This window comes from Salvelinus fontinalis, chromosome 2 (genome assembly GCF_029448725.1).
Source record: "Salvelinus fontinalis isolate EN_2023a chromosome 2, ASM2944872v1, whole genome shotgun sequence".
Taxonomy (NCBI): Eukaryota; Metazoa; Chordata; class Actinopteri; order Salmoniformes; family Salmonidae; genus Salvelinus; species Salvelinus fontinalis.
This window is the reverse complement of record NC_074666.1, coordinates 100,986,767-101,012,949: the sequence shown is the minus strand read 5'-3', so window position 1 is coordinate 101,012,949 and position 26,183 is coordinate 100,986,767. Positions and strand designations below refer to the sequence as shown.

Genomic DNA, 26,183 nt, shown 5'->3' with positions numbered 1-26,183 from the left:
CCCTACTGCAGCCAACCCCACTATGGTGTTACGGGTAACTACTTCCCCCTACTGCAGCCAACCCCACTATGGTGTTACAGGTAAACACTTCCCCCTACTGCAGCCAACCCCACTATGGTGTTACAGGTAAACACTTCACCCTACTGCAGCCAACCCCACTATGGGGTTACGGGTAAATACTTCCCCCTACTGCAGCCAACCCCACTATGGTGTTATAGGGAAATTCTTCCCCCTACTGCAGCCAACCCCACTATGGTGTTACGGGTAAATACTTCCCCCTACTGCATCACCACTATTATGGTACAGGTAGACTCCCCCCCCCCCCCCCCCCCCCAACTACTGGTGTTACAGGTAAATACTCCCCCGTACCACAACCCCACTATGGTGTTACAGGTAATTACCTCCACCCTACTACTGGTGTTACAGCTAAATGCTTCCCCACATTACTGGTGTTACAGTTAATTATGTCCCCCTAGTCCTAGCTAGCTCCCCACTGATGCTGCACATAATTATACACGTTTGAATAATGTTACACGGCATGTAGAGGTTTTGAAATGGTTAATGAATTTACTGCCCTTACTGGGGTACAACTGTTTCCAAAACGAGGATAATTGAGCTCCCTAGTTAGCTAGCTAGCTATTAAACAACATCCAGCATTCAAAGAAAGTTACCGTTCCTCAGTTCACTACTATAGAACTTTATTTGTGATAATATGGTGCACACCATCATGTCAAATACGCTGTTTTCAAAGCTGATTGTCACCAAAAAGTTTAATTCACTGGGTTAAATGATTTGTCTTTACCTCTGCGAACTGACTATGCATCTCCGTGACTCGTGACTGTCGTCTTAGACAGTACACATTTTTTTAAATAAGAGATTAGGATACTCCTATGCAATTGTTGTTGATCGGTAAGTCCCAGGGGTGTGGACTCGAGACACATGACTTGGTCCCACCTCTGGTAAGTACCCATATTGGTCGTTCTCTAAATAAAACCACTGAATTAATTTGTCTCCATCCTAGGGTCATGCAATGCTCATAAGGAATATTTACAACTTCTATTATTCAGAAACACAAAATACTGTCTAATTTCGGGATATGACATTTTGGCCCTACTTGTGTCTGGTGGTGACCTGTGCTAACCACGTGTGTCTCTGTGTGTCCGTCCGTGGGTCCCCAGGTGCAGATGCTAGTGGGAGAGCTGCGCCGCGTGACTCTGCTGTGGGACGAGTTGTGGCTGGGCGTCCTGCAGCAGCAGCACATGCACGTCCTGCGCAGGATACAGCAGCTGGAGGACGAGGTCAAGAGGGTGCAGAACAACAACACACTACGCAAGTGAGTCACATACACACACACACACACATACACACACACACATACACACACACACATACACACACACACATACACAACACACACATACTACTAGGGTACACAAAGTATAGGATTTGATTAATCAAACACAGGTTTCAGAATGACCCAACTCCAGTCACTAAACAGTTCATTAATGCACATAAGTAGCAGAGTAGTGTGTGGTGGTCCAGTGGTTAGCTCTGCTGGCCCTGGCTCATGTACTGGGTCCAGTGGTTTATTCTGCGGGCCCTGGCTCAGGTACTGGGTCCAGTGGTTTACTCTGCTGGCCCTGGCTCAGGTACTGGGTCCAGTGGTTAGCTCTGCGGGCCCTGTCTCAGGTACTGGGTCCAGTGGTTAACCCTGCTGGCCCTGTCTCAGATACTGGGTCCAGTGGTTAACCCTGCTGGCCCTGGCTCAGATACTGGGTCCAGTGGTTAACCCTGCTGGCCCTGGCTCAGATACTGGGTCCAGTGGTTAACCCTGCTGGCCCTGTCTCAGATACTGGGTCCAGTGGTTAACCCTGCTGGCCCTGTCTCAGGTACTGGGTCCAGTGGTTAGCTCTGCAGGACCTGGCTCAGGTACTGAGTAGCCTAGGCTGCCAGAGGTGTTAGTCCCTGTCTCAGGTACTGGGTAACCTAGGCTGCCAGAGGTAATGGGTTTCATTCTGACCCACTGCACTTCTCACTCGCTAACTATACAACAGTGTCGTGTCTCAACATGTATGTTTTAACCCTGTTAAAGGAACATAGATAAACAGTGTGTCTCCTCTGTCAGGGAGGAGAAGGTGGCCATCATGTGTGAGAAGCACTCTGCTCTGATGCGTCCCGTGGTGTTCGCTCTGGACCACGTGAGGAGCATCACCACCACGCCCGCAGAGACCCCCCACGAGACCTGGTTCCAGCAGACCTACGGGGACGCCATCACTTCGGCCCTGGAGAGACTGAAGAGCCCTCACAACCCGGCCAACCCGGCCAGCAGCTGGGTCCCGTTCAAACAGGTAGGACCAGGACCGGGTGTGGGGGGGGGGGGGGGGGTCTCGGTTCTCAGTAACTTGTCTGCCTTATCAGTAACTCAAACTAGACTGTTGCCCTTTGCGTCCCTCCTAAAGAACATTCATATTCAACAATAATATTTTTGAACAGAATATGAACTTTCTGCACTTCCCCTTTTTCTCACACGCGGTACCGTGCCCCGTCGCGCGGTGGGTACCGTGCCCCGTCGCGCGGTGGGCACCGTGCCCCGTCGCGCGGTGGGCACCGTGCCCCGTCGCGCGGTGGGCACCGTGCCCCGTCGCGCGGTGGGCACCGTGCCCCGTCGCGCGGTGGGTACCGTGCCCCGTCGCGCGGTGGGTACCGTGCCCCGTCGCGCGGTGGGTACCGTGCCCCGTCGCGCGGTGGGTACCGTGCCCCGTCGCGCGGTGGGTACCGTGCCCCGTCGCGCGGTGGGTACCGTGCCCCGTCGCGCGGTGGGTACCGTGCCCCGTCGCGCGGTGGGTACCGTGCCCCGTCGCGCGGTGGGTACCGTGCCCCGTCGCGCGGTGGGTACCGTGCCCCGTCGCGCGGTGGGTACCGTGCCCCGTCGCGCGGTGGGTACCGTGCCCCGTCGCGCGGTGGGTACCGTGCCCCGTCGCGCGGTGGGTACCGTGCCCCGTCGCGCGGTGGGTACCGTGCCCCGTCGCGCGGTGGGTACCGTGCCCCGTCGCGCGGTGGGTACCGTGCCCCGTCGCGCGGTGGGTACCGTGCCCCGTCGCGCGGTGGGTACCGTGCCCCGTCGCGCGGTGGGTACCGTGCCCCGTCGCGCGGTGGGTACCGTGCCCCGTCGCGCGGTGGGTACCGTGCCCCGTCGCGCGGTGGGTACCGTGCCCCGTCGCGCGGTTCCTCTTGACCCTTGACATGTACATTCCTTACACGTGTAAAGTAGTCAATACGTTCTAGTGTGGTAACATGAATCAGTAGACGTCAAGCCAGAATTCAACAACACCTCTAATAAACATTGCTCCAGATCAAAACCCCCCCAAATATAGATGTTTCTATGTTTTAAAGGCAGATGTTTAGTGGATGGAAGACATCTCTTTACTTTACTTCCTGAAGTGTTTACAGTCGCCTTTAAGATTAGGATTAGGATTGGGGGAAGGGAAGCTGATCCTACATCTGTGCTTAGGGGAAACTTGGTCGGTTTGTATGTGAAGGTGCTTTTTGTTTCCATGAGTGTAACCTTTTAAAATGTATACTGTACTTTTTTTGTTGAAGTGGATTTAAAAGGTGTTTTTAATGTCTCCTAGATCATGCTGAGTCTCCAGCAGAGGGCTCAGAAGAGGACCAGCTATCTGCTGCGTCTGGACCACATCAGCCCCCGCCTGGCTGCCATGGCGACCACAGAGATGGCGTTGCCGGGCGAGGTGTCGGCAACGGACGCGTTGACCATCCAAAGTGTTGGCAACACCATCACCATCCTGCCAACCAAGACCAAGCCCAAGAAACTACACTTCCTGGGCTCCGACGGGCGCAACTACCCTTACCTCTTCAAAGGTAGCAAACACACACACACACACACACACACACACACACACACACACGATGAACGTAACGATCCCTACCTCTCCCAGACAGAACCACCTCCAGGCAGACGACCAGCAGGAATATAAGTCTGAACCTAATTCTCCTTTCTCCTCCTCCTTTCTCCTCCTCCTCCTCTACCTCCTTCCTCCTCTCTTTCCCTTTCTCTGATTTGACCCTCATCTATCCTTTCTCCTCCTAACTCTTCCTCCTCTCTTTCCCTCTCTCTGATTTGACCCTCATCTCTCCTTTCTCCTCCTAACTCTTCCTCCTCTCTTTCCCTCTCTCTGATTTGACCCTCATCTCTCCTTTCTCCTCCTAACTCTTCCTCCTCTCTTTCCCTCTCTCTGATTTGACCCTCATCTCTCCTTTCTCCTCCTAACTCTTCCTCCTCTCTTTCCCTCTCTCTGATTTGACCCTCCTAACTCTTCCTCCTCTCTTTCCCTCTCTCTGATTTGACCCTCATCTCTCCTTTCTCCTCCTAACTCTTCCTCCTCTCTTTCCCTTTCTCTGATTTGACCCTCATCTCTCCTTTCTCCTCCTAACTCTTCCTCCTCTCTTTCCCTCTCTCTGATTTGACCCTCATCTCTCTTTTCTCCTCCTAACTCTACCTCCTTCCTCCTCTCTTTCCCTCTCTCTGATTTGACCCTCCTAACTCTTCCTCCTCTCTTTCCCTCTCTCTGATTTGACCCTCATCTCTCCTTTCTCCTCCTAACTCTACCTCCTTCCTCCTCTCTTTCCATCTCTCTGATTTGACCCTCATCTATTCCTCCCTCTCCTTCCCCTCTCTCTCCCGCAGGTCTGGAGGACCTCCACCTAGATGAGCGGATCATGCAGTTCCTTTCCATAGTCAACACCATGTTCACCAAGGTACATCATTGATTGATCAATCATTTAAAATACAAGGCTGATCCGGCCAGAGACAACACCAGAGTAAAGGGTATGGGGCCTGTGCAGTTCATCTGTGGAAAAAATACACCAAACATTTTTAAAAAATGGATTTAAAAACTAATAAAAGTAGTATATTAGGTGATTAGACCTGAAGACTTGTTCCAGTAATATTACCTGCTAGTAGGAGAGATGGTCTGTTTTATGTGGTCGTACGACTGCTGCTGTTGTCTACAGAGCATAACTCTGTTCTTCTCTAGGTGAACCAGCAGGAGCGCCCCCACTTCCACGCCCGCCACTACTCCGTCACCCCGCTGGGGACACGCTCAGGACTCATCCAATGGGTGGACGGCGCCACGCCGCTGTTCGGCCTCTACAAGCGCTGGCAGCAGAGAGAGGCCGTGCTGCAGGCACAGAAGGTAATGCTTGTGGGGGTGTGATCTTTTGTATGATCTTGCTCTGTGAATGTGTAGAGCTCAATAAAAACAACATTCAACATTGAAACTATGGCAATGCCAAACACTTTGTTGGGCCATGAGCCTTGAGCTCTCTCTGTACTCATCACTTTCTGTCTCTCTGTCTCTCGCTCCTCCCCCAGGCCCAGGATTCGTTCCAGCAGCAGCCCCAGCCCCTCCCTCTAGTTCCACGGCCCAGTGAGCTCTACTACAGCAAGATAGGCCCCGCCCTGAAGGGGGTTGGCCTCAGCCTGGATGTTTCGCGGCGCGATTGGCCGCTCAGCGTGATGAGGGATGTGCTTAAGGAGCTGATGGCATCCACGCCCCCTAACCTGCTGGCCAAAGAGCTGTGGTGCTCCTGTACCACGTCTAGCGAGTGGTGGAGGGTCACACAGGTGAGCTGGGGTCAAAGGTCAAGCAGGGTTTACTGTCGTCAGTCAAGGGTTAGAGGTCACACAGGTTGTGTGGCTGCTTCTTCTCGTAACCTTTCCTTCATCTGCACTGATCTGAAAATAACACAAAGCTGAAAACATGGCGTCACTAAGATTGGATATAGGATCCACTCAGAGTTGGATAAAGGACTCATCTTTGTATCTCTGTTAATTTCCGTACTAGAAGGTCCTCTCTTACTCTATGGATCCACCTGGCTAGGGCTCTCTGACTAGTGCAGATGAAGGAAAGGACGCCATGTTGGACTGATATGCTTGGGAAGTGGAGACGTCAAAAATTAAACCTTCCTGGTGGCTAATTAATGGTAAATGAACGCTCTTCCTCCTGCTACAGTCCTACGCCAGGTCCACTGCTGTGATGTCTATGGTGGGCTACATCATTGGCCTCGGCGACCGTCACCTTGACAACGTGCTGATTGACATGACGACGGGAGAGGTGGTGCACATCGACTACAACGTCTGCTTCGAGAAAGGTAAATAAGTAGTTATATTTTGAGGTTTGAACAAGCAGCGACCCTCCTGGTTTAGACAAGTTGCTCTGTGGATTTCACTGCTGTTTGTCCTACTGATGTGTGATGTTTCTCTCTCTGTTGTGTGTATGTGTGTGTGTTTCTCTGTGTGTGTTTCTCTGTGTGTGTGATGTTTCTCTCTCTCTGTATGTGGTCTCCAGGGAAGAGCCTGCGTGTGCCAGAGAAAGTGCCGTTCCGTATGACCCACAACATTGAGACGGCCCTGGGAGTCACTGGAGTGGAGGGCATCTTCAGACTGTCCTGTGAACAGGTACTAGCTAGTGAAACAGTCTTCAGACTGTCCTGTGAAACAGTCTTCAGACTGTCCTGTGAAACAGTCTTCAGACTGTCCTGTGAAACAGTCTTCAGACTGTCCTGTGAAACAGTCTTCAGACTGTCCTGTGAAACAGTCTTCAGACTGTCCTGTGAAACAGTCTTCAGACTGTCCTGTGAAACAGTCTTCAGACTGTCCTGTGAAACAGTCTTCAGACTGTCCTGTGAAACAGTCTTCAGACTGTCCTGTGAAACAGTCTTCAGACTGTCCTGTGAAACAGTCTTCAGACTGTCCTGTGAAACAGTCTTCAGACTGTCCTGTGAAACAGTCTTCAGACTGTCCTGTGAAACAGTCTTCAGACTGTCCTGTGAAACAGTCTTCAGACTGTCCTGTGAAACAGTCTTCAGACTGTCCTGTGAAACAGTCTTCAGACTGTCCTGTGAAACAGTCTTCAGACTGTCCTGTGAAACAGTCTTCAGACTGTCCTGTGAAACAGTCTTCAGACTGTCCTGTGAAACAGTCTTCAGACTGTCCTGTGAAACAGTCTTCAGACTGTCCTGTGAAACAGTCTTCAGACTGTCCTGTGAAACAGTCTTCAGACTGTCCTGTGAAACAGTCTTCAGACTGTCCTGTGAAACAGTCTTCAGACTGTCCTGTGAAACAGTCTTCAGACTGTCCTGTGAAACAGTCTTCAGACTGTCCTGTGAAACAGTCTTCAGACTGTCCTGTGAAACAGTCTTCAGACTGTCCTGTGAAACAGTCTTCAGACTGTCCTGTGAAACAGTCTTCAGACTGTCCTGTGAAACAGTCTTCAGACTGTCCTGTGAAACAGTCTTCAGACTGTCCTGTGAAACAGTCTTCAGACTGTCCTGTGAAACAGTCTTCAGACTGTCCTGTGAAACAGTCTTCAGACTGTCCTGTGAAACAGTCTTCAGACTGTCCTGTGAAACAGTCTTCAGACTGTCCTGTGAAACAGTCTTCAGACTGTCCTGTGAAACAGTCTTCAGACTGTCCTGTGAAACAGTCTTCAGACTGTCCTGTGAAACAGTCTTCAGACTGTCCTGTGAAACAGTCTTCAGACTGTCCTGTGAAACAGTCTTCAGACTGTCCTGTGAAACAGTCTTCAGACTGTCCTGTGAAACAGTCTTCAGACTGTCCTGTGAAACAGTCTTCAGACTGTCCTGTGGAACAGTTTTCAGACTGTCCTGTGGAACAGTCTTCAGACTGTCCTGTGAACAGGTACTAGCTAGTGAACAGTCTTCAGACTGTCCTGTGGAACAGTCTTCAGACTGTCCTGTGGAACAGTCTTCAGACTGTCCTGTGAACAGGTACTAGCTAGTGAAACATTTAGGAGACTTCTGTTTCAGCTGTGGTGTGTTGGGTGACGTCAGTCTCATTTGAATTTCCTGGCTTTGTCTGCTGTTCATCGCCTCAAACTTCACTGACATTTACATTTAAGTCATTTAGCAGACGCTCTTATCCAGAGCAACTTACAAATTGGAAAGTTCATACATATTCATATCCAACTGAGCCACACGGGACCACTGACAACTTAGTCTCGTTTACTTCTAAACATTTCTAAAATGTTCCTGACACATTTAAAGACATTCCTGAAAAATGTTTGTTTTGTTTTTAGTTTCTGAAACATGCAAACCATATTCTAATCTTCTCTTTTCTGATTGGTCAGGTGGTCCAGATGATGCTAACCTCTCTCCTCTTTGATTGGTCAAATGTTCCAGATGATGCTAACCTCTCCTCTCTGATTGGTCAGGTGATTCAGATGATGCGTCGTGGGCGGGAGACGCTGCTGACCCTGTTGGAGGCGTTTGTGTACGACCCTCTGGTGGACTGGACGGCCGGGGGGGAGGTGGGCTTCGCCGGGGCCGTGTACGGAGGGGGGGGGCAGCAGGCGGAGAACAAGCAGAGCAAGAGAGAGATGGAGAGAGACATCACACGCTCCCTCTTCTCCTCCCGCGTCGCTGAGATCAAGGTGAGCAGGGGAGACAGAGACACATCCAACTCTATCTCTGTCTGAAATGCCCCTCTGTTCCATAGAGGTAGTCCTGTTCCTTATAGAGGTAGTCCTGTTCCTTATAGAGGTAGTCCTGTTCCTTATAGAGGTAGTCCTGTTCCTTATAGAGGTAGTCCTGTTCCTTATAGAGGTAGTCCTGTTCCTTATAGAGGTAGTCCTGTTCCTTATAGAGGTAGTCCTGTTCCTTATAGAGGTAGTCCTGTTCCTTATAGAGGTAGTCCTGTTCCTTATAGAGGTAGTCCTGTTCCTTATAGAGGTAGTCCTGTTCCTTATAGAGGTAGTCCTGTTCCTTATAGAGGTAGTCCTGTTCCTTATAGAGGTAGTCCTGTTCCTTAGAGAGGTAGTCCTGTTCCTTAGAGAGGTAGTCCTGTTCCTTAGAGAGGTAGTCCTGTTCCTTAGAGAGGTAGTCCTGTTCCTTAGAGAGGTAGTCCTGTTTCTTAGAGAGGTAGTCCTGTTTCTTAGAGAGGTAGTCCTGTTTCTTAGAGAGGTAGTCCTGTTTCTTAGAGAGGTAGTCCTGTTTCTTAGAGAGGTAGTCCTGTTTCTTAGAGAGGTAGTCCTGTTTCTTAGAGAGGTAGTCCTGTTTCTTAGAGAGGTAGTCCTGTTTCTTAGAGAGGTAGTCCTGTTTCTTAGAGAGGTAGTCCTGTTTCTTAGAGAGGTAGTCCTGTTTCTTAGAGAGGTAGTCCTGTTTCTTAGAGAGGTAGTCCTGTTTCTTAGAGAGGTAGTCCTGTTTCTTAGAGAGGTAGTCCTGTTTCTTAGAGAGGTAGTCCTGTTTCTTAGAGAGGTAGTCCTGTTCCTTAGAGAGGTAGTCCCGTTCCTTAGAGAGGTAGTCCCGTTCCTTAGAGAGGTAGTCCCGTTCCTTAGAGAGGTAGTCCCGTTCCTTAGAGAGGTAGTCCCGTTCCTTAGAGAGGTAGTCCCGTTCCTTAGAGAGGTAGTCCCGTTCCTTAGAGAGGTAGTCCCGTTCCTTAGAGAGGTAGTCCCGTTCCTTAGAGAGGTAGTCCCGTTCCTTAGAGAGGTAGTCCCGTTCCTTAGAGAGGTAGTCCTGTTCCTTAGAGAGGTAGTCCTGTTCCTTAGAGAGGTAGTCCTGTTCCTTAGAGAGGTAGTCCTGTTCCTTAGAGAGGTAGTCCTGTTCCTTAGAGAGGTAGTCCTGTTCCTTAGAGAGGTAGTCCTGTTCCTTAGAGAGGTAGTCCTGTTCCTTAGAGAGGTAGTCCTGTTCCTTAGAGAGGTAGTCCTGTTCCTTAGAGAGGTAGTCCTGTTCCTTAGAGAGGTAGTCCTGTTCCTTAGAGAGGTAGTCCTGTTCCTTAGAGAGGTAGTCCTGTTCCTTAGAGAGGTAGTCCTGTTCCTTAGAGAGGTAGTCCTGTTCCTTAGAGAGGTAGTCCTGTTCCTTAGAGAGGTAGTCCTGTTCCTTAGAGAGGTAGTCCTGTTCCTTAGAGAGGTAGTCCTGTTCCTTAGAGAGGTAGTCCTGTTCCTTAGAGAGGTAGTCCTGTTCCTTAGAGAGGTAGTCCTGTTCCTTAGAGAGGTAGTCCTGTTCCTTAGAGAGGTAGTCCTGTTCCTTAGAGAGGTAGTCCTGTTCCTTAGAGAGGTAGTCCTGTTCCTTAGAGAGGTAGTCCTGTTCCTTAGAGAGGTAGTCCTGTTCCTTAGAGAGGTAGTCCTGTTCCTTAGAGAGGTAGTCCTGTTCCTTAGAGAGGTAGTCCTGTTCCTTAGAGAGGTAGTCCTGTTCCTTAGAGAGGTAGTCCTGTTCCTTAGAGAGGTAGTCCTGTTTCTTAGAGAGGTAGTCCTGTTTCTTAGAGAGGTAGTCCTGTTTCTTAGAGAGGTAGTCCTGTTTCTTAGAGAGGTAGTCCTGTTTCTTAGAGAGGTAGTCCTGTTTCTTAGAGAGGTAGTCCTGTTTCTTAGAGAGGTAGTCCTGTTTCTTAGAGAGGTAGTCCTGTTTCTTAGAGAGGTAGTCCTGTTTCTTAGAGAGGTAGTCCTGTTTCTTAGAGAGGTAGTCCTGTTTCTTAGAGAGGTAGTCCTGTTTCTTAGAGAGGTAGTCCTGTTTCTTAGAGAGGTAGTCCTGTTTCTTAGAGAGGTAGTCCTGTTTCTTAGAGAGGTAGTCCTGTTTCTTAGAGAGGTAGTCCTGTTTCTTAGAGAGGTAGTCCTGTTTCTTAGAGAGGTAGTCCTGTTTCTTAGAGAGGTAGTCCTGTTTCTTAGAGAGGTAGTCCTGTTTCTTAGAGAGGTAGTCCTGTTTCTTAGAGAGGTAGTCCTGTTTCTTAGAGAGGTAGTCCTGTTTCTTAGAGAGGTAGTCCTGTTTCTTAGAGAGGTAGTCCTGTTTCTTAGAGAGGTAGTCCTGTTTCTTAGAGAGGTAGTCCTGTTTCTTAGAGAGGTAGTCCTGTTTCTTAGAGAGGTAGTCCTGTTTCTTAGAGAGGTAGTCCTGTTTCTTAGAGAGGTAGTCCTGTTTCTTAGAGAGGTAGTCCTGTTTCTTAGAGAGGTAGTCCTGTTTCTTAGAGAGGTAGTCCTGTTTCTTAGAGAGGTAGTCCTGTTTCTTAGAGAGGTAGTCCTGTTTCTTAGAGAGGTAGTCCTGTTTCTTAGAGAGGTAGTCCTGTTTCTTAGAGAGGTAGTCCTGTTTCTTAGAGAGGTAGTCCTGTTTCTTAGAGAGGTAGTCCTGTTTCTTAGAGAGGTAGTCCTGTTTCTTAGAGAGGTAGTCCTGTTTCTTAGAGAGGTAGTCCTGTTTCTTAGAGAGGTAGTCCTGTTTCTTAGAGAGGTAGTCCTGTTTCTTAGAGAGGTAGTCCTGTTTCTTAGAGAGGTAGTCCTGTTTCTTAGAGAGGTAGTCCTGTTTCTTAGAGAGGTAGTCCTGTTTCTTAGAGAGGTAGTCCTGTTTCTTAGAGAGGTAGTCCTGTTCCTTAGAGAGGTAGTCCTGTTCCTTAGAGAGGTAGTCCTGTTCCTTAGAGAGGTAGTCCTGTTCCTTAGAGAGGTAGTCCTGTTCCTTAGAGAGGTAGTCCTGTTCCTTAGAGAGGTAGTCCTGTTCCTTAGAGAGGTAGTCCTGTTCCTTAGAGAGGTAGTCCTGTTCCTTAGAGAGGTAGTCCTGTTCCTTAGAGAGGTAGTCCTGTTCCTTAGAGAGGTAGTCCTGTTCCTTAGAGAGGTAGTCCTGTTCCTTAGAGAGGTAGTCCTGTTCCTTAGAGAGGTAGTCCTGTTCCTTAGAGAGGTAGTCCTGTTCCTTAGAGAGGTAGTCCTGTTCCTTAGAGAGGTAGTCCTGTTCCTTAGAGAGGTAGTCCTGTTCCTTAGAGAGGTAGTCCTGTTCCTTAGAGAGGTAGTCCTGTTCCTTAGAGAGGTAGTCCTGTTCCTTAGAGAGGTAGTCCTGTTCCTTAGAGAGGTAGTCCTGTTCCTTAGAGAGGTAGTCCTGTTCCTTAGAGAGGTAGTCCTGTTCCTTAGAGAGGTAGTCCTGTTCCTTAGAGAGGTAGTCCTGTTCCTTAGAGAGGTAGTCCTGTTCCTTAGAGAGGTAGTCCTGTTCCTTAGAGAGGTAGTCCTGTTCCTTAGAGAGGTAGTCCTGTTCCTTAGAGAGGTAGTCCTGTTCCTTAGAGAGGTAGTCCTGTTCCTTAGAGAGGTAGTCCTGTTCCTTAGAGAGGTAGTCCTGTTCCTTAGAGAGGTAGTCCTGTTCCTTAGAGAGGTAGTCCTGTTCCTTAGAGAGGTAGTCCTGTTCCTTAGAGAGGTAGTCCTGTTCCTTAGAGAGGTAGTCCTGTTCCTTAGAGAGGTAGTCCTGTTCCTTAGAGAGGTAGTCCTGTTCCTTAGAGAGGTAGTCCTGTTCCTTAGAGAGGTAGTCCTGTTCCTTAGAGAGGTAGTCCTGTTCCTTAGAGAGGTAGTCCTGTTCCTTAGAGAGGTAGTCCTGTTCCTTAGAGAGGTAGTCCTGTTCCTTAGAGAGGTAGTCCTGTTCCTTAGAGAGGTAGTCCTGTTCCTTAGAGAGGTAGTCCTGTTCCTTAGAGAGGTAGTCCTGTTCCTTAGAGAGGTAGTCCTGTTCCTTAGAGAGGTAGTCCTGTTCCTTAGAGAGGTAGTCCTGTTCCTTAGAGAGGTAGTCCTGTTCCTTAGAGAGGTAGTCCTGTTCCTTAGAGAGGTAGTCCTGTTCCTTAGAGAGGTAGTCCTGTTCCTTAGAGAGGTAGTCCTGTTCCTTAGAGAGGTAGTCCTGTTCCTTAGAGAGGTAGTCCTGTTCCTTAGAGAGGTAGTCCTGTTCCTTAGAGAGGTAGTCCTGTTTCTTAGAGAGGTAGTCCTGTTTCTTAGAGAGGTAGTCCTGTTTCTTAGAGAGGTAGTCCTGTTTCTTAGAGAGGTAGTCCTGTTTCTTAGAGAGGTAGTCCTGTTTCTTAGAGAGGTAGTCCTGTTTCTTAGAGAGGTAGTCCTGTTTCTTAGAGAGGTAGTCCTGTTTCTTAGAGAGGTAGTCCTGTTTCTTAGAGAGGTAGTCCTGTTTCTTAGAGAGGTAGTCCTGTTTCTTAGAGAGGTAGTCCTGTTTCTTAGAGAGGTAGTCCTGTTTCTTAGAGAGGTAGTCCTGTTTCTTAGAGAGGTAGTCCTGTTTCTTAGAGAGGTAGTCCTGTTTCTTAGAGAGGTAGTCCTGTTTCTTAGAGAGGTAGTCCTGTTTCTTAGAGAGGTAGTCCTGTTTCTTAGAGAGGTAGTCCTGTTTCTTAGAGAGGTAGTCCTGTTTCTTAGAGAGGTAGTCCTGTTTCTTAGAGAGGTAGTCCTGTTTCTTAGAGAGGTAGTCCTGTTTCTTAGAGAGGTAGTCCTGTTTCTTAGAGAGGTAGTCCTGTTTCTTAGAGAGGTAGTCCTGTTTCTTAGAGAGGTAGTCCTGTTCCTTAGAGAGGTAGTCCTGTTCCTTAGAGAGGTAGTCCTGTTCCTTAGAGAGGTAGTCCTGTTCCTTAGAGAGGTAGTCCTGTTCCTTAGAGAGGTAGTCCTGTTCCTTAGAGAGGTAGTCCTGTTCCTTAGAGAGGTAGTCCTGTTCCTTAGAGAGGTAGTCCTGTTCCTTAGAGAGGTAGTCCTGTTCCTTAGAGAGGTAGTCCTGTTCCTTAGAGAGGTAGTCCTGTTCCTTAGAGAGGTAGTCCTGTTCCTTAGAGAGGTAGTCCTGTTCCTTAGAGAGGTAGTCCTGTTCCTTAGAGAGGTAGTCCTGTTCCTTAGAGAGGTAGTCCTGTTCCTTAGAGAGGTAGTCCTGTTCCTTAGAGAGGTAGTCCTGTTCCTTAGAGAGGTAGTCCTGTTCCTTAGAGAGGTAGTCCTGTTCCTTAGAGAGGTAGTCCTGTTCCTTAGAGAGGTAGTCCTGTTCCTTAGAGAGGTAGTCCTGTTCCTTAGAGAGGTAGTCCTGTTCCTTAGAGAGGTAGTCCTGTTCCTTAGAGAGGTAGTCCTGTTCCTTAGAGAGGTAGTCCTGTTCCTTAGAGAGGTAGTCCTGTTCCTTAGAGAGGTAGTCCTGTTTCTTAGAGAGGTAGTCCTGTTTCTTAGAGAGGTAGTCCTGTTTCTTAGAGAGGTAGTCCTGTTTCTTAGAGAGGTAGTCCTGTTTCTTAGAGAGGTAGTCCTGTTTCTTAGAGAGGTAGTCCTGTTTCTTAGAGAGGTAGTCCTGTTCCTTAGAGAGGTAGTCCTGTATGTTGTGAATGGAGCGCCAATTCAGACCACCTGTCGTTCCCCTTACCAGATGTTCTGTTTGTAGCTGAAATGACTAGGCCATTGAAATCTTCCTCCCTTTCTCCCTCCTTCACTATCTCCCTTTCTCCCTCCTTCACTACCCCCCTTTCTCCCTCCTTCACTACCTCCCTTTCTCCCTCCTTCACTACCTCCCTTTCTCCCTCCTTCACTACCTCACCCCCTTCCTCCCCTCCCTCCAGGTGAACTGGTTTAAGAACCGTGAGGAGATGTTGGGGGTCCTGCCCCAGGTGGAGGGGGCAGTGGAGGAGTACCTCACCCTGCAGAAGCTGCTCTCTCAGGGGGACAAGATGACCACCAAGATCCTGGAGGAGATGAGCTTCCTGGAGGGGGCTGAGAGCTGCTCAGACCACCTCATACTCACCCTGGAACACAGGTCTGTTACATCCCTGACCTTTAACCCCAGACCACCTCATACTCACCCTGGAACACAGGTCTGTTACACCCCAGACCACCTCATACTCACCCTGGAACACAGGTCTGTTACAGCCCTGACCTTTAACCCCAGACCACCTCATACTCACCCTGGAACACAGGTCTGTTACATCCCTGACCTTTAACCCCAGACCACCTCATACTCACCCTGGAACACAGGTCTGTTACATCCCTGACCTCTAACCCCAGACCACCTCATACTCACCCTGGAACACAGGTTTATAACCCCCTATATACAGGAAGTACCAGGTAACGACATGGCTATATATACGGGGAGCGCCAGATATGGCTTACATTTACAATTTGCTCAAGGGCACAGACAGATTTTTTCTAACCAGTGACCTTTCGGTTACTGGCCCAACACTCTTAACCGCTAGGCTACCTGCTGCCAGGCTTGGGGGTAGAAGCTGTTCAGGGTCCTGTTGGTTCCAGACTTGGCACTCCGGGTACCGCTTGCCACGCGGTAGCAGAGAAAACAGTCTATGACTTGGGTTGCTGGAGTCTTTAACAATTGTTTGGGCCTTCCTCTGGTACCGCCTGGTATAGAGGTATTGGATGGCAGGGAGCTGGGCGCCAGTGATGTACTGGGCCATACGCACCACCCTCTGTAGCACCGGTCAAGATGCTCGCTATTCTGCAGCTGTAGAACTTTTTGAGTGTTGGAGGGCCCATGACAAATCTTTTCAGCCTCCTGATTGGGAAGATGTGCTGTTGTGCCCTTTTCACGACTGTCTTGGTGTGTCTGGCCCATGTTAATTCCTTGTGATGTGGAAACACAAGGAACTTGAAGCTCTCGACCCGCTCCACTACAGCCCCATCAATGTGGATAGGAGGCGTCCTCGCACCCCCCTCCGTTTCCTGTGGTCCAGGATCAGCTCCTTTGTCTTGCTCACGTTGAGGGAGAGGTTGTTGTCCTGGCAACACACTGCCAGGTCTCTGAACTCCTCCCTACAGGCTGTCTCGTCGTTGTCGGTGATCAGGCCTACCAGCGTTGTGTCGTCAGCAAACTTAATGATGGTGTTGGAGTCGTGCTTGGCCACGCAGTCGTGGGTGAACAGGGAGTACAGGAGGGGACTAAACACGTACCCCCGAGGGGCCCCTGGGTTGAGGGTCAGCGTAGCAGATGTGTTGTTACCTACCCTCACCACCTGGAGCAGCCCGTCAGGAAGTCCAGGATCCAGTTACAGAGGGAGGTGTTCAGATCCAGGGTTCTTATCAGGAAGTCCAGGATCCAGTTACAGAGGGACGTGTTCAGACCCAGGGTTCTTATCAGGAAGTCCAGGATCCAGTTGCAGAGGGAGGTGTTCAGACCCAGGGTTCTTATCAGGAAGTCCAGGATCCAGTTGCAGAGGGAGGTGTTCAGACCCGGGGTTCTTATCAGGAAGTCCAGGATCCAGTTACAGAGGGACGTGTTCAGACCCAGGGTTCTTATCAGGAAGTCCAGGATCCAGTTGCAGAGGGAGGTGTTCAGACCCAGGGTTCTTATCAGGAAGTCCAGGATCCAGTTGCAGAGGGAGGTGTTCAGACCCAGGGTTCTTATCAGGAAGTCCAGGATCCAGTTGCAGAGGGAGGTGTTCAGACCCAGGGTTCTTATCAGGAAGTCCAGGATCCAGTTACAGAGGGAGGTGTTCAGACCCAGGGTTCTTATCAGGAAGTTGGTCACAATGCAACACGGATTAGATGTTCTTGAACATGGCCCCTCTCTCTCTCTGTAGGTACACAGAGCTCTGTATGTGATTGTTCTCCCCTCTCTCTCTGTCCCCTCTCCCCCACCAGGTACTCTGAGCACACCCAGCTAGCATCTCGTCAGCGTACGGTCCAGGAGTTGATCCAGGGGAAGCAGGGTGACCTGGACCAGTGGATGTCCCAGTACCAAGCAGCCTTCAGCAGCCTGGAGGCCACACAGCTAGCCAGTCTACTGCAGGACATCAGCAGTCATATAGACCTGGGTTAGTGTCTGTAGAGATGGGAGAGGGGGTTCTGTGTGGTTCCTGCTAGCCAGTCTACTGCAGGACATCAGCAGTCATATAGACCTGGGTTAGTGTCTGTAGAGATGGGAGAGGGGGTTCTGTGTGGTTCCAGCTAGCCAGTCTACTGCAGGACATCAGCAGTCCTATAGACCTGATTGATTAACCTTCTCTCTCTTCCTCCCTCACCCAGGCCCTCCCAGCTACGTCCCGGCCACAGCCTTCCTGCAGAACGCCGGCCAGGCCCACCTAATCAGCCAGTGCGAGGGCCTGGAGGCTGAGTTGGGCTCCCTGCTGCAGCAGCGCCGTGGGGCCCTGCGAGGCTGTCTGGAGCAGCTGCACAGCTATGCCACTGTGGCCCTGCTGTACCCGCGGGCCGTGCTGCTGCGCCACAGGGCCCACCTCTGGAAACAGTGGCTGGAAGAGCTGCTCTGTGACATGACTGTTGACCACTGCCAGCAGATTTCCAGACAGTGAGTTGGAGTGGACACATGCTGGCTTTCTCCTCTCCTCTCTTTCTTGCCATCTCGCGCCATGTCTTTCCTTCTCATTCTCACGCTCTCCTCTCTCTCTCCTCTCTCTGTCTCTCTCTCTCTCTCTCCTTCTCTCTCACGCTCTCCTTCTCTCACGCTCTCCTTCTCTCTCTGTCTCTCTCTCTCTCCTTCTCTCTCACCTTCTCTTTCTCTCTCTCTCTCTCCTTCTCTCTCTGTCTCTCACCTTCTCTCTCTCCTCTCTGTCTCTCTCTGTTTCTCTCTCTGTCGGGGTCCTCTGGGGTTAACTGGCTCCATTTCTTGATATTTCTGCTTCTCTCTCTATTTTATTATTATTCTCATTAAATGGACAGTTATCAATCTGTGCTCTACCATCCTCTCCAAACTTCCCCCCCTCCAGGTATGAGGTCCAGTTTGCCCCCCAGCCTCCTCTTGCGTCGTGCCAGTTCCTGTCCAGCGTTGAGCTGGCCTTGCAGCACCAGGCGTCAGAGACCAACACGCGTGTTCTGCGCCAGGCGGAGCGCGTCAAGGCCGAGGGCGCCACGGTCCACGCGTGTGAAGAACAGCTGCAGGAGATCGAGCGTTGCATCAACGTGTTCCTCCTAGAGAACCCAGAGCAGGGCTCTCTCAGCCTGGCCACCATCATCTCATCAGCCCTCTGCACCCTCACCAGGTCCGTCTGGCTGGCTGTGTGCTGGGGATAGACGTGTGTGTGGGCGTGTGTGGTGGGGGGGGGGGGGGGGATAGACGTGTGTGTGTGTGTGTGTGTGCTGGGGATAGACGTGTGTGTGTGGATAATGAGACTAACCTGATGGTCGAGGGAGCAACTAGTGTTCCTGACGTCTTGTGGCAGGGCGTGTGTGGTGAGGGGGTAGAAGGGTGTGTGTGGATAATGAGACTAACCTGATGGTCGAGGGAGCAACTAGTGTTCCTGACGTCTTGTGGCAGGGCGTGTGTGGTGAGGGGGTAGAAGGGTGTGTGTGGATAACGAGACTAACCTGATGGTCGAGGGACCAACTAGTGTTCCTGACGTCTTGTGGCAGGGCGTGTGTGGTGAGGGGGTAGAAGGGTGTGTGTGGATAACGAGACTAACCTGATGGTCGAGGGAGCAACTAGTGTTCCTGACGTCTTGTGGCAGGGCGTGTGTGGTGGGGGGGTAGAAGGGTGTGTGGATAATGAGACTAACCTGATGGTTGAGGGAGCAACTAGTGTTCCTGACGTCTTGTGGCAGGGCGTGTGTGGTGAGGGGGTAGAAGGGTGTGTGTGGATAATGAGACTAACCTGATGGTCGAGGGAGCAACTAGTGTTCCTGACGTCTTGTGGCAGGGCGTGTGTGGTGGGGGGGTAGAAGGGTGTGTGTGTGGATAACGAGACTAACCTGATGGTCGAGGGAGCAACTAGTGTTCCTGACGTCTTGTGGCTGGGCGTGTGTGGTGGGGGGGTAGAAGGGTGTGTGTGGTGAGGGGGTAGAAGGGTGTGTGTGGTGGGGGGGTAGAAGGGCGTGTGTGGTGGGGGGGTAGAAGGGTGTGTGTGGATAATGAGACTAACCTGATGGTTGAGGGAGCAACTAGCGTTCCTGACGTCTTGTGGCAGGGCGTGTGTGGTGGGGGGGTAAAAGGAGGTGTGTGTGTGTAACTTTGTGTCTGGTCCCGCTCAGGCGTAACCTGGTGATGGAAGGAGCGGCGGCGGCGGCGGGGGGGCAGCTGGTAGAGTTGACGTCTCGTGACGGGGCCTGGTTTCTGGAGGAGCTGTGTTCCATGAGTGGTAATATCACCTCATTGGTCCAGCTGCTGGGGCAGTGTCAGCTCCTCCCACACGACCTGGACCTGCCCTCGCCGCAGGAGACCGCCCAGACCGTCTACCTGGCCAACGCCGTCTACACCTGTCTACAGGTACGGTGTAATGGGGGTGGAGACGTGTGTGTGTGTGTGTGTCCGAGGATGTGGATCTCTCAGCCTTCACAGGAAGAAAAGAAAAAACACACAAAATTCTTTCCATTTTATTTTTGTTAACTCGAAGTGGTTGTTTTGGACCCGGTACCGGGTTTGGGGGATGTTGAAACCTAATATACTATCTAGACATACAGGACATGTGATATGTTGAAACCTAATATACTATCTAGACATATAGGACATGTTGAAACCTAATATACTATCTAGACATATAGGACATGTTGAAACCTAATATACTATCTAGACATGCAGGACATGTTGAAACCTAATATACTATCTAGACATGTTGAAACCTAATATACTATCTAGACATACAGGACATGTTGAAACCTAATATACTATCTAGACATGTTGAAACCTAATATACTATCTAGACATACAGGACATGTTGAAACCTAATATACTATCTAGACATACAGGACATGTTGAAACCTAGTATACTATCTAGACATACAGGACATGTTGAAACCTAGTATACTATCTAGACATACAGGACATGTTGAAACCTAATATACTATCTAGACATGTTGAAACCTAATATACTATCTAGACATATAGGACATGTTGAAACCTAATATACTATCTAGACATGCAGGACATGTTGAAACCTAATATACTATCTAGACATACAGGACATGTTGAAACCTAATATACTATCTAGACATGTTGAAACCTAATATACTATCTAGACATACAGGACATGTTGAAACCTAATATACTATCTAGACATACAGGACATGTTGAAACCTAATATACTATCTAGACATACAGGACATGTTGAAACCTAATATACTATCTAGACATACAGGACATGTTGAAACCTAATATACTATCTAGACATACAGGACATGTTGAAACCTAATATACTATCTAGACATACAGGACATGTTGAAACCTAGTATACTATCTAGACATGTTGAAACCTAAAATACTATCTAGACATACAGGACATGTTGAAACCTAATATACTATCTAGACATGTTGAAACCTAATATACTATCTAGACATACAGGACATGTTGAAACCTAATATACTATCTAAACATACAGGACATGTTGAAACCTAATATACTATCTAGACATACAGGACATGTTGAAACCTAGTATACTATCTAGACATGTTGAAACCTAAAATACTATCTAGACATACAGGACATGTTGAAACCTAATATACTATCTAGACATACAGGACATGTTGAAACCTAATATACTATCTAGACATACAGGACATGTTGAAACCTAATATACTATCTAGACATACAGGACATGTTGAAACCTAGTATACTATCTAGACATACAGGACATGTTGAAACCTAGTATACTATCTAGACATACAGGACATGTTGAAACCTAATATACTATCTAGACATGCAGGACATGTTGAAACCTAATATACTATCTAGACATACAGGACATGTTGAAACCTAATATACTATCTAGACATGTTGAAACCTAATATACTATCTAGACATGCAGGACATGTTGAAACCTAATATACTATCTAGACATGTTGAAACCTAATATACTATCTAGACATGTTGAAACCTAATATACTATCTAGACATACAGGACATGTTGAAACCTAATATACTATCTAGACATGTTGAAACCTAATATACTATCTAGACATGCAGGACATGTTGAAACCTAATATACTATCTAGACATGCAGGACATGTTGAAACCTAATATACTATCTAGACATACAGGACATGTATAGTATCTATCTAGAACCCCCCCCCCCCCCCCCCCCCCTCAAATGACTCAAATGACCAACTTATCAAGCTTTGATTATTGGAATGGGCTGTGTAGTGCTATGGGGAAATCTGTAAAGGTGTACACAGAGGGGGCCCCGGGACAGAGTTTGGGAAACCCTGGGTTAGAGGACAATATGTAGGAGACCAGATAGCTACATTTTGAAGTGTTGCGTTGTGATGAAAGTGGGTTTCCAACTTGGGAAGGTGTAACAGAACCCCTTACTAATGTTATCAGAATGGCGTTGCCCACCTTTACTGGTCCGCTTGTCTTTCTGGCTGATCTCTCCTTCCTTCCTTCCTTCCTTCCTTCCTTCCTTCCTTCCTCCAGGAACTGAACACGAACTTCCGTCAGATCATCTTCCCGGAGGCTCTACGCTGCATGTTGAAGGGCGAGGCCACCCTGGAGACCATGCTGTCTGAGCTGGACCTCTTAGTGGAGCAGTGTGCAGACGGGGTCTCCCTGCAGGGGCTGGCCGACGCCCTGCACACACACCTCCGCAGCGCCGCCATGGGCCTGGAGCACGAGGCGGACACACACTGTCTCCACATCACCAGGTTAGAACAGGGGAACAGACACTGTCTCCACATCACCAGGTTAGAACAGGGGAACAGACACTGTCTCCACATCACCAGGTTAGAACAGGGGAACACTGTCTCCACATCACCAGGTTAGAACAGGGGAACACACACTGTCTCCACATCACCAGGTTAGAACAGGGGAACACACACTGTCTCCACATCACCAGGTTAGAACAGGGGAACACACACTGTCTCCACATCACCAGGTTAGAACAGGGGAACACTGTCTCCACATCACCAGGTTAGAACAGGGGAACAGACACTGTCTCCACATCACCAGGTTAGAACAGGGGAACAGACTGTCTCCACATCACCAGGTTAGAACAGGGGAACAGACACTGTCTCCACATCACCAGGTTAGAACAGGGGAACAGACTGTCTCCACATCAGCAGGTTAGAACAGGGGAACACACACTGTCTCCACATCAGCAGGTTAGAACAGGGGAACAGACACTGTCTCCACATCAGCAGGTTAGAACAGGGGAACACTGTCTCCACATCACCAGGTTAGAACAGGGGAACACTGTCTCCACATCACCAGGTTAGAACAGGGGAACAGACACTGTCTCCACATCACCAGGTTAGAACAGGGGAACAGACTGTCTCCACATCACCAGGTTAGAACAGGGGAACAGACACTGTCTCCACATCACCAGGTTAGAACAGGGGAACACTGTCTCCACATCAGCAGGTTAGAACAGGGGAACAGACACTGTCTCCACATCACCAGGTTAGAACAGGGGAACAGACACTGTATCCACATCAGCAGGTTAGAGCAGGGGAACAGACACTGTCTCCACATCACCAGGTTAGAACAGGGGAACACTGTCTCCACATCACCAGGTTAGAGCAGGGGAACAGACACTGTCTCCACATCACCAGGTTAGAACAGGGGAACACTGTCTCCACATCACCAGGTTAGAGCAGGGGAACAGACACTGTCTCCACATCACCAGGTTAGAACAGGGGAACACACACTGTCTCCACATCACCAGGTTAGAACAGGGGAACACTGTCTCCACATCAGCAGGTTAGAACAGGGGAACAGACACTGTCTCCACATCACCAGGTTAGAACAGGGGAACAGACACTGTCTCCACATCACCAGGTTAGAACAGGGGAACACTGTCTCCACATCACCAGGTTAGAACAGGGGAACACTGTCTCCACATCACCAGGTTAGAACAGGGGAACAGACACCGTCTCCACATCACCAGGTTAGAACAGGGGAACAGACACTGTCTCCACATCACCAGGTTAGAACACAGGGGAACACACACTGTCTCCACATCACCAGGTTAGAACAGGGGAACACTGTCTCCACATCACCAGGTTAGAACAGGGGAACACACACTGTCTCCACATCACCAGGTTAGAACAGGGGAACACTGTCTCCACATCACCAGGTTAGAACAGGGGAACACACACTGTCTCCACATCACCAGGTTAGAACAGGGGAACACACTGTCTCCACATCACCAGGTTAGAACAGGGGAACAGACACTGTCTCCACATCACCAGGTTAGAACAGGGGAACAGACACTGTCTCCACATCACCAGGTTAGAACAGGGGAACACTGTCTCCACATCACCAGGTTAGAACAGGGGAACAGACACTGTCTCCACATCACCAGGTTAGAACAGGGGAACACTGTCTCCACATCACCAGGTTAGAACAGGGGAACACCGTCTCCACATCACCAGGTTAGAACAGGGGAACACTGTCTCCACATCACCAGGTTAGAACAGGGGAACACACTGTCTCCACATCACCAGGTTAGAACAGGGGAACAGACACTGTCTCCACATCACCAGGTTAGAACAGGGGAACACACACTGTCTCCACATCACCAGGTTAGAACAGGGGAACACACTGTCTCCACATCACCAGGTTAGAACAGGGGAACAGACACTGTCTCCACATCACCAGGTTAGAACAGGGGAACACACACTGTCTCCACATCACCAGGTTAGAACACAGGGGAACACACACTGTCTCCACATCACCAGGTTAGAACAGGGGAACACTGTCTCCACATCACCAGGTTAGAACAGGGGAACACTGTCTCCACATCACCAGGTTAGAACAGGGGAACAGACACTGTCTCCACATCACCAGGTTAGAACAGGGGAACACTGTCTCCACATCACCAGGTTAGAACAGGGGAACACACACTGTCTCCACATCACCAGGTTAGAACAGGGGAACACACACTGTCTCCACATCACCAGGTTAGAACAGGGGAACACTGTCTCCACATCACCAGGTTAGAACAGGGGAACACTGTCTCCACATCAGCAGGTTAGAGCAGGGGAACAGACACTGTCTCCACATCACCAGGTTAGAACAGGGGAACAGACACTGTCTCCACATCACCAGGTTAGAACAGGGGAACAGACACTGTCTCCACATCACCAGGTTAGAACAGGGGAACACTGTCTCCACATCACCAGGTTAGAACAGGGGAACACTGTCTCCACATCACCAGGTTAGAACAGGGGAACAGACACTGTCTCCACATCACCAGGTTAGAACAGGGGAACACTGTCTCCACATCACCAGGTTAGAACAGGGGAACACACACTGTCTCCACATCACCAGGTTAGAACAGGGGAACAGACACTGTCTCCACATCACCAGGTTAGAACAGGGGAACACACACTGTCTCCACATCACCAGGTTAGAACACAGGGGAACACACACTGTCTCCACATCACCAGGTTAGAACAGGGGAACACTGTCTCCACATCACCAGGTTAGAACAGGGGAACACTGTCTCCACATCACCAGGTTAGAACAGGGGAACAGACACTGTCTCCACATCACCAGGTTAGAACAGGGGAACACACACTGTCTCCACATCACCAGGTTAGAACAGGGGAACAGACACTGTCTCCACATCACCAGGTTAGAACAGGGGAACACTGTCTCCACATCACCAGGTTAGAACAGGGGAACAGACACTGTCTCCACATCACCAGGTTAGAACAGGGGAACAGACACTGTCTCCACATCACCAGGTTAGAACAGGGGAACACTGTCTCCACATCACCAGGTTAGAACAGGGGAACAGACACTGTCTCCACATCACCAGGTTAGAACAGGGGAACACTGTCTCCACATCAGCAGGTTAGAGCAGGGGAACAGACACTGTCTCCACATCACCAGGTTAGAACAGGGGAACACACACTGTCTCCACATCACCAGGTTAGAACAGGGGAACACTGTCTCCACATCAGCAGGTTAGAACACAGGGGAACAGACACTGTCTCCACATCACCAGGTTAGAACAGGGGAACACACACTGTCTCCACATCACCAGGTTAGAACAGGGGAACACACACTGTCTCCACATCACCAGGTTAGAACAGGGGAACACACACTGTCTCCACATCACCAGGTTAGAACAGGGGAACACTGTCTCCACATCACCAGGTTAGAACAGGGGAACACTGTCTCCACATCAGCAGGTTAGAACAGGGGAACACACACTGTCTCCACATCACCAGGTTAGAACAGGGGAACAGACACTGTCTCCACATCACCAGGTTAGAACAGGGGAACACACACTGTCTCCACATCACCAGGTTAGAACAGGGGAACACTGTCTCCACATCACCAGGTTAGAACAGGGGAACAGACACTGTCTCCACATCACCAGGTTAGAACAGGGGAACACACTGTCTCCACATTAGCAGGTTAGAACAGGGGAACACACACTGTCTCCACATCACCAGGTTAGAACAGGGGAACACACTGTCTCCACACCAGCAGGTTAGAACAGGGGAACAGACAGGCAGTAGGGTTAGTGTTAGTTGGTGATGTTATATGTGATGATATTGCAGGATGTTGCGGGCCCAGTACTGTCAGCTGATGCAGCCTCCAGGGGGCAGTATGGACGCGGTGGGACAGGACTCTCCTAAGATGTCCGCCGGTCAGATGCTGCTGGTGGCCTTCGATGGCATGTTTGCTCAGCTAGAGACCGCCTTCGGACAGCTCACAGAGAAGGTAACACACACACACTTCCTCAATCTCTTTCCTCTCTCTCACACTCTCTCTTTCTCAAGCTCTTTCCTCTGTCTCACCCTCTCTCTTTCTCACTCAATCACTCTTTCATGTTAAACTCTCATCTTTCTCTCTTGTCCCTGTCTTGTTATTCCTCTTGACAAATAAATGGAATGTGGAGTTGATGTCTTAGTCACTTATCTGTTTATTCCTTTCTTCTCACTCCCCTGTCTTCTACTTCTCTTGTTATTTACACCCCTCTCTTTCTCTCTCCCATCTCTTTCTCTCTCCCCTCTCTTTCTCTCTCCCCTCTCTTTCTCTCTCCCATCTCTTTCTCTCTCCTATCTCTTTCTCTCTCCCCTCTCTTTCTCTCTCCCTTCTCTTTCTCTCTCCCCTTCTCTTTCTCTCTCCCCTCTCTTTCTAGATGATTTCCATGGAGGTGCCGCCGGCGTGGCGGAAGGTGGATGTGATGCGTGAGGCGCGTGCGGCCCAGGTCCATTTCTTCCACAGCGGGCCTCACAGACATGTTCTGGAGGAGATCTTCTTCCTCAAGAGACTCCAAACCATCAGGGAGTTTTTCAGGCTCTGTGGATCCTTCGCTCAGACACTCTCTGGTGAGAACACTGATGGCGTCATAGTCTCTCTGTGTCAAAATTCATTTTCAATTTAAGGGGCTTTATTGGCATGGGAAACATATATGTTTACATTGCCAAAGCAAGTGAACTAGATAATAAACAAAGGTGAAATAGAAAGTTAACAGTAAATATTACACTCACTCAAGTTACAAAAGAATAAAGACATTTCAAATGTCATGTTATGTCTCTGTGTTATGGAAAGTTGGTCTGTGA

General features: G+C 49.5%; 1 protein-coding gene across 1 annotated transcript in view; it reads left to right on the top strand.

The window, feature by feature from the left end:
- The window catches only part of smg1 (SMG1 nonsense mediated mRNA decay associated PI3K related kinase), a 128,851-nt gene that overhangs the window by 84,155 nt on the left and 18,513 nt on the right, over positions 1–26,183 (top strand). The window contains exons 50-54 of the mRNA XM_055898133.1: positions 17,444–17,716; positions 18,701–18,935; positions 21,079–21,305; positions 25,176–25,338; positions 25,760–25,949. Of these exons, the coding sequence (XP_055754108.1) occupies positions 17,444–17,716; positions 18,701–18,935; positions 21,079–21,305; positions 25,176–25,338; positions 25,760–25,949 (1,088 nt within the window). The remainder of the gene's footprint in view (positions 1–17,443; positions 17,717–18,700; positions 18,936–21,078; positions 21,306–25,175; positions 25,339–25,759; positions 25,950–26,183) is intronic.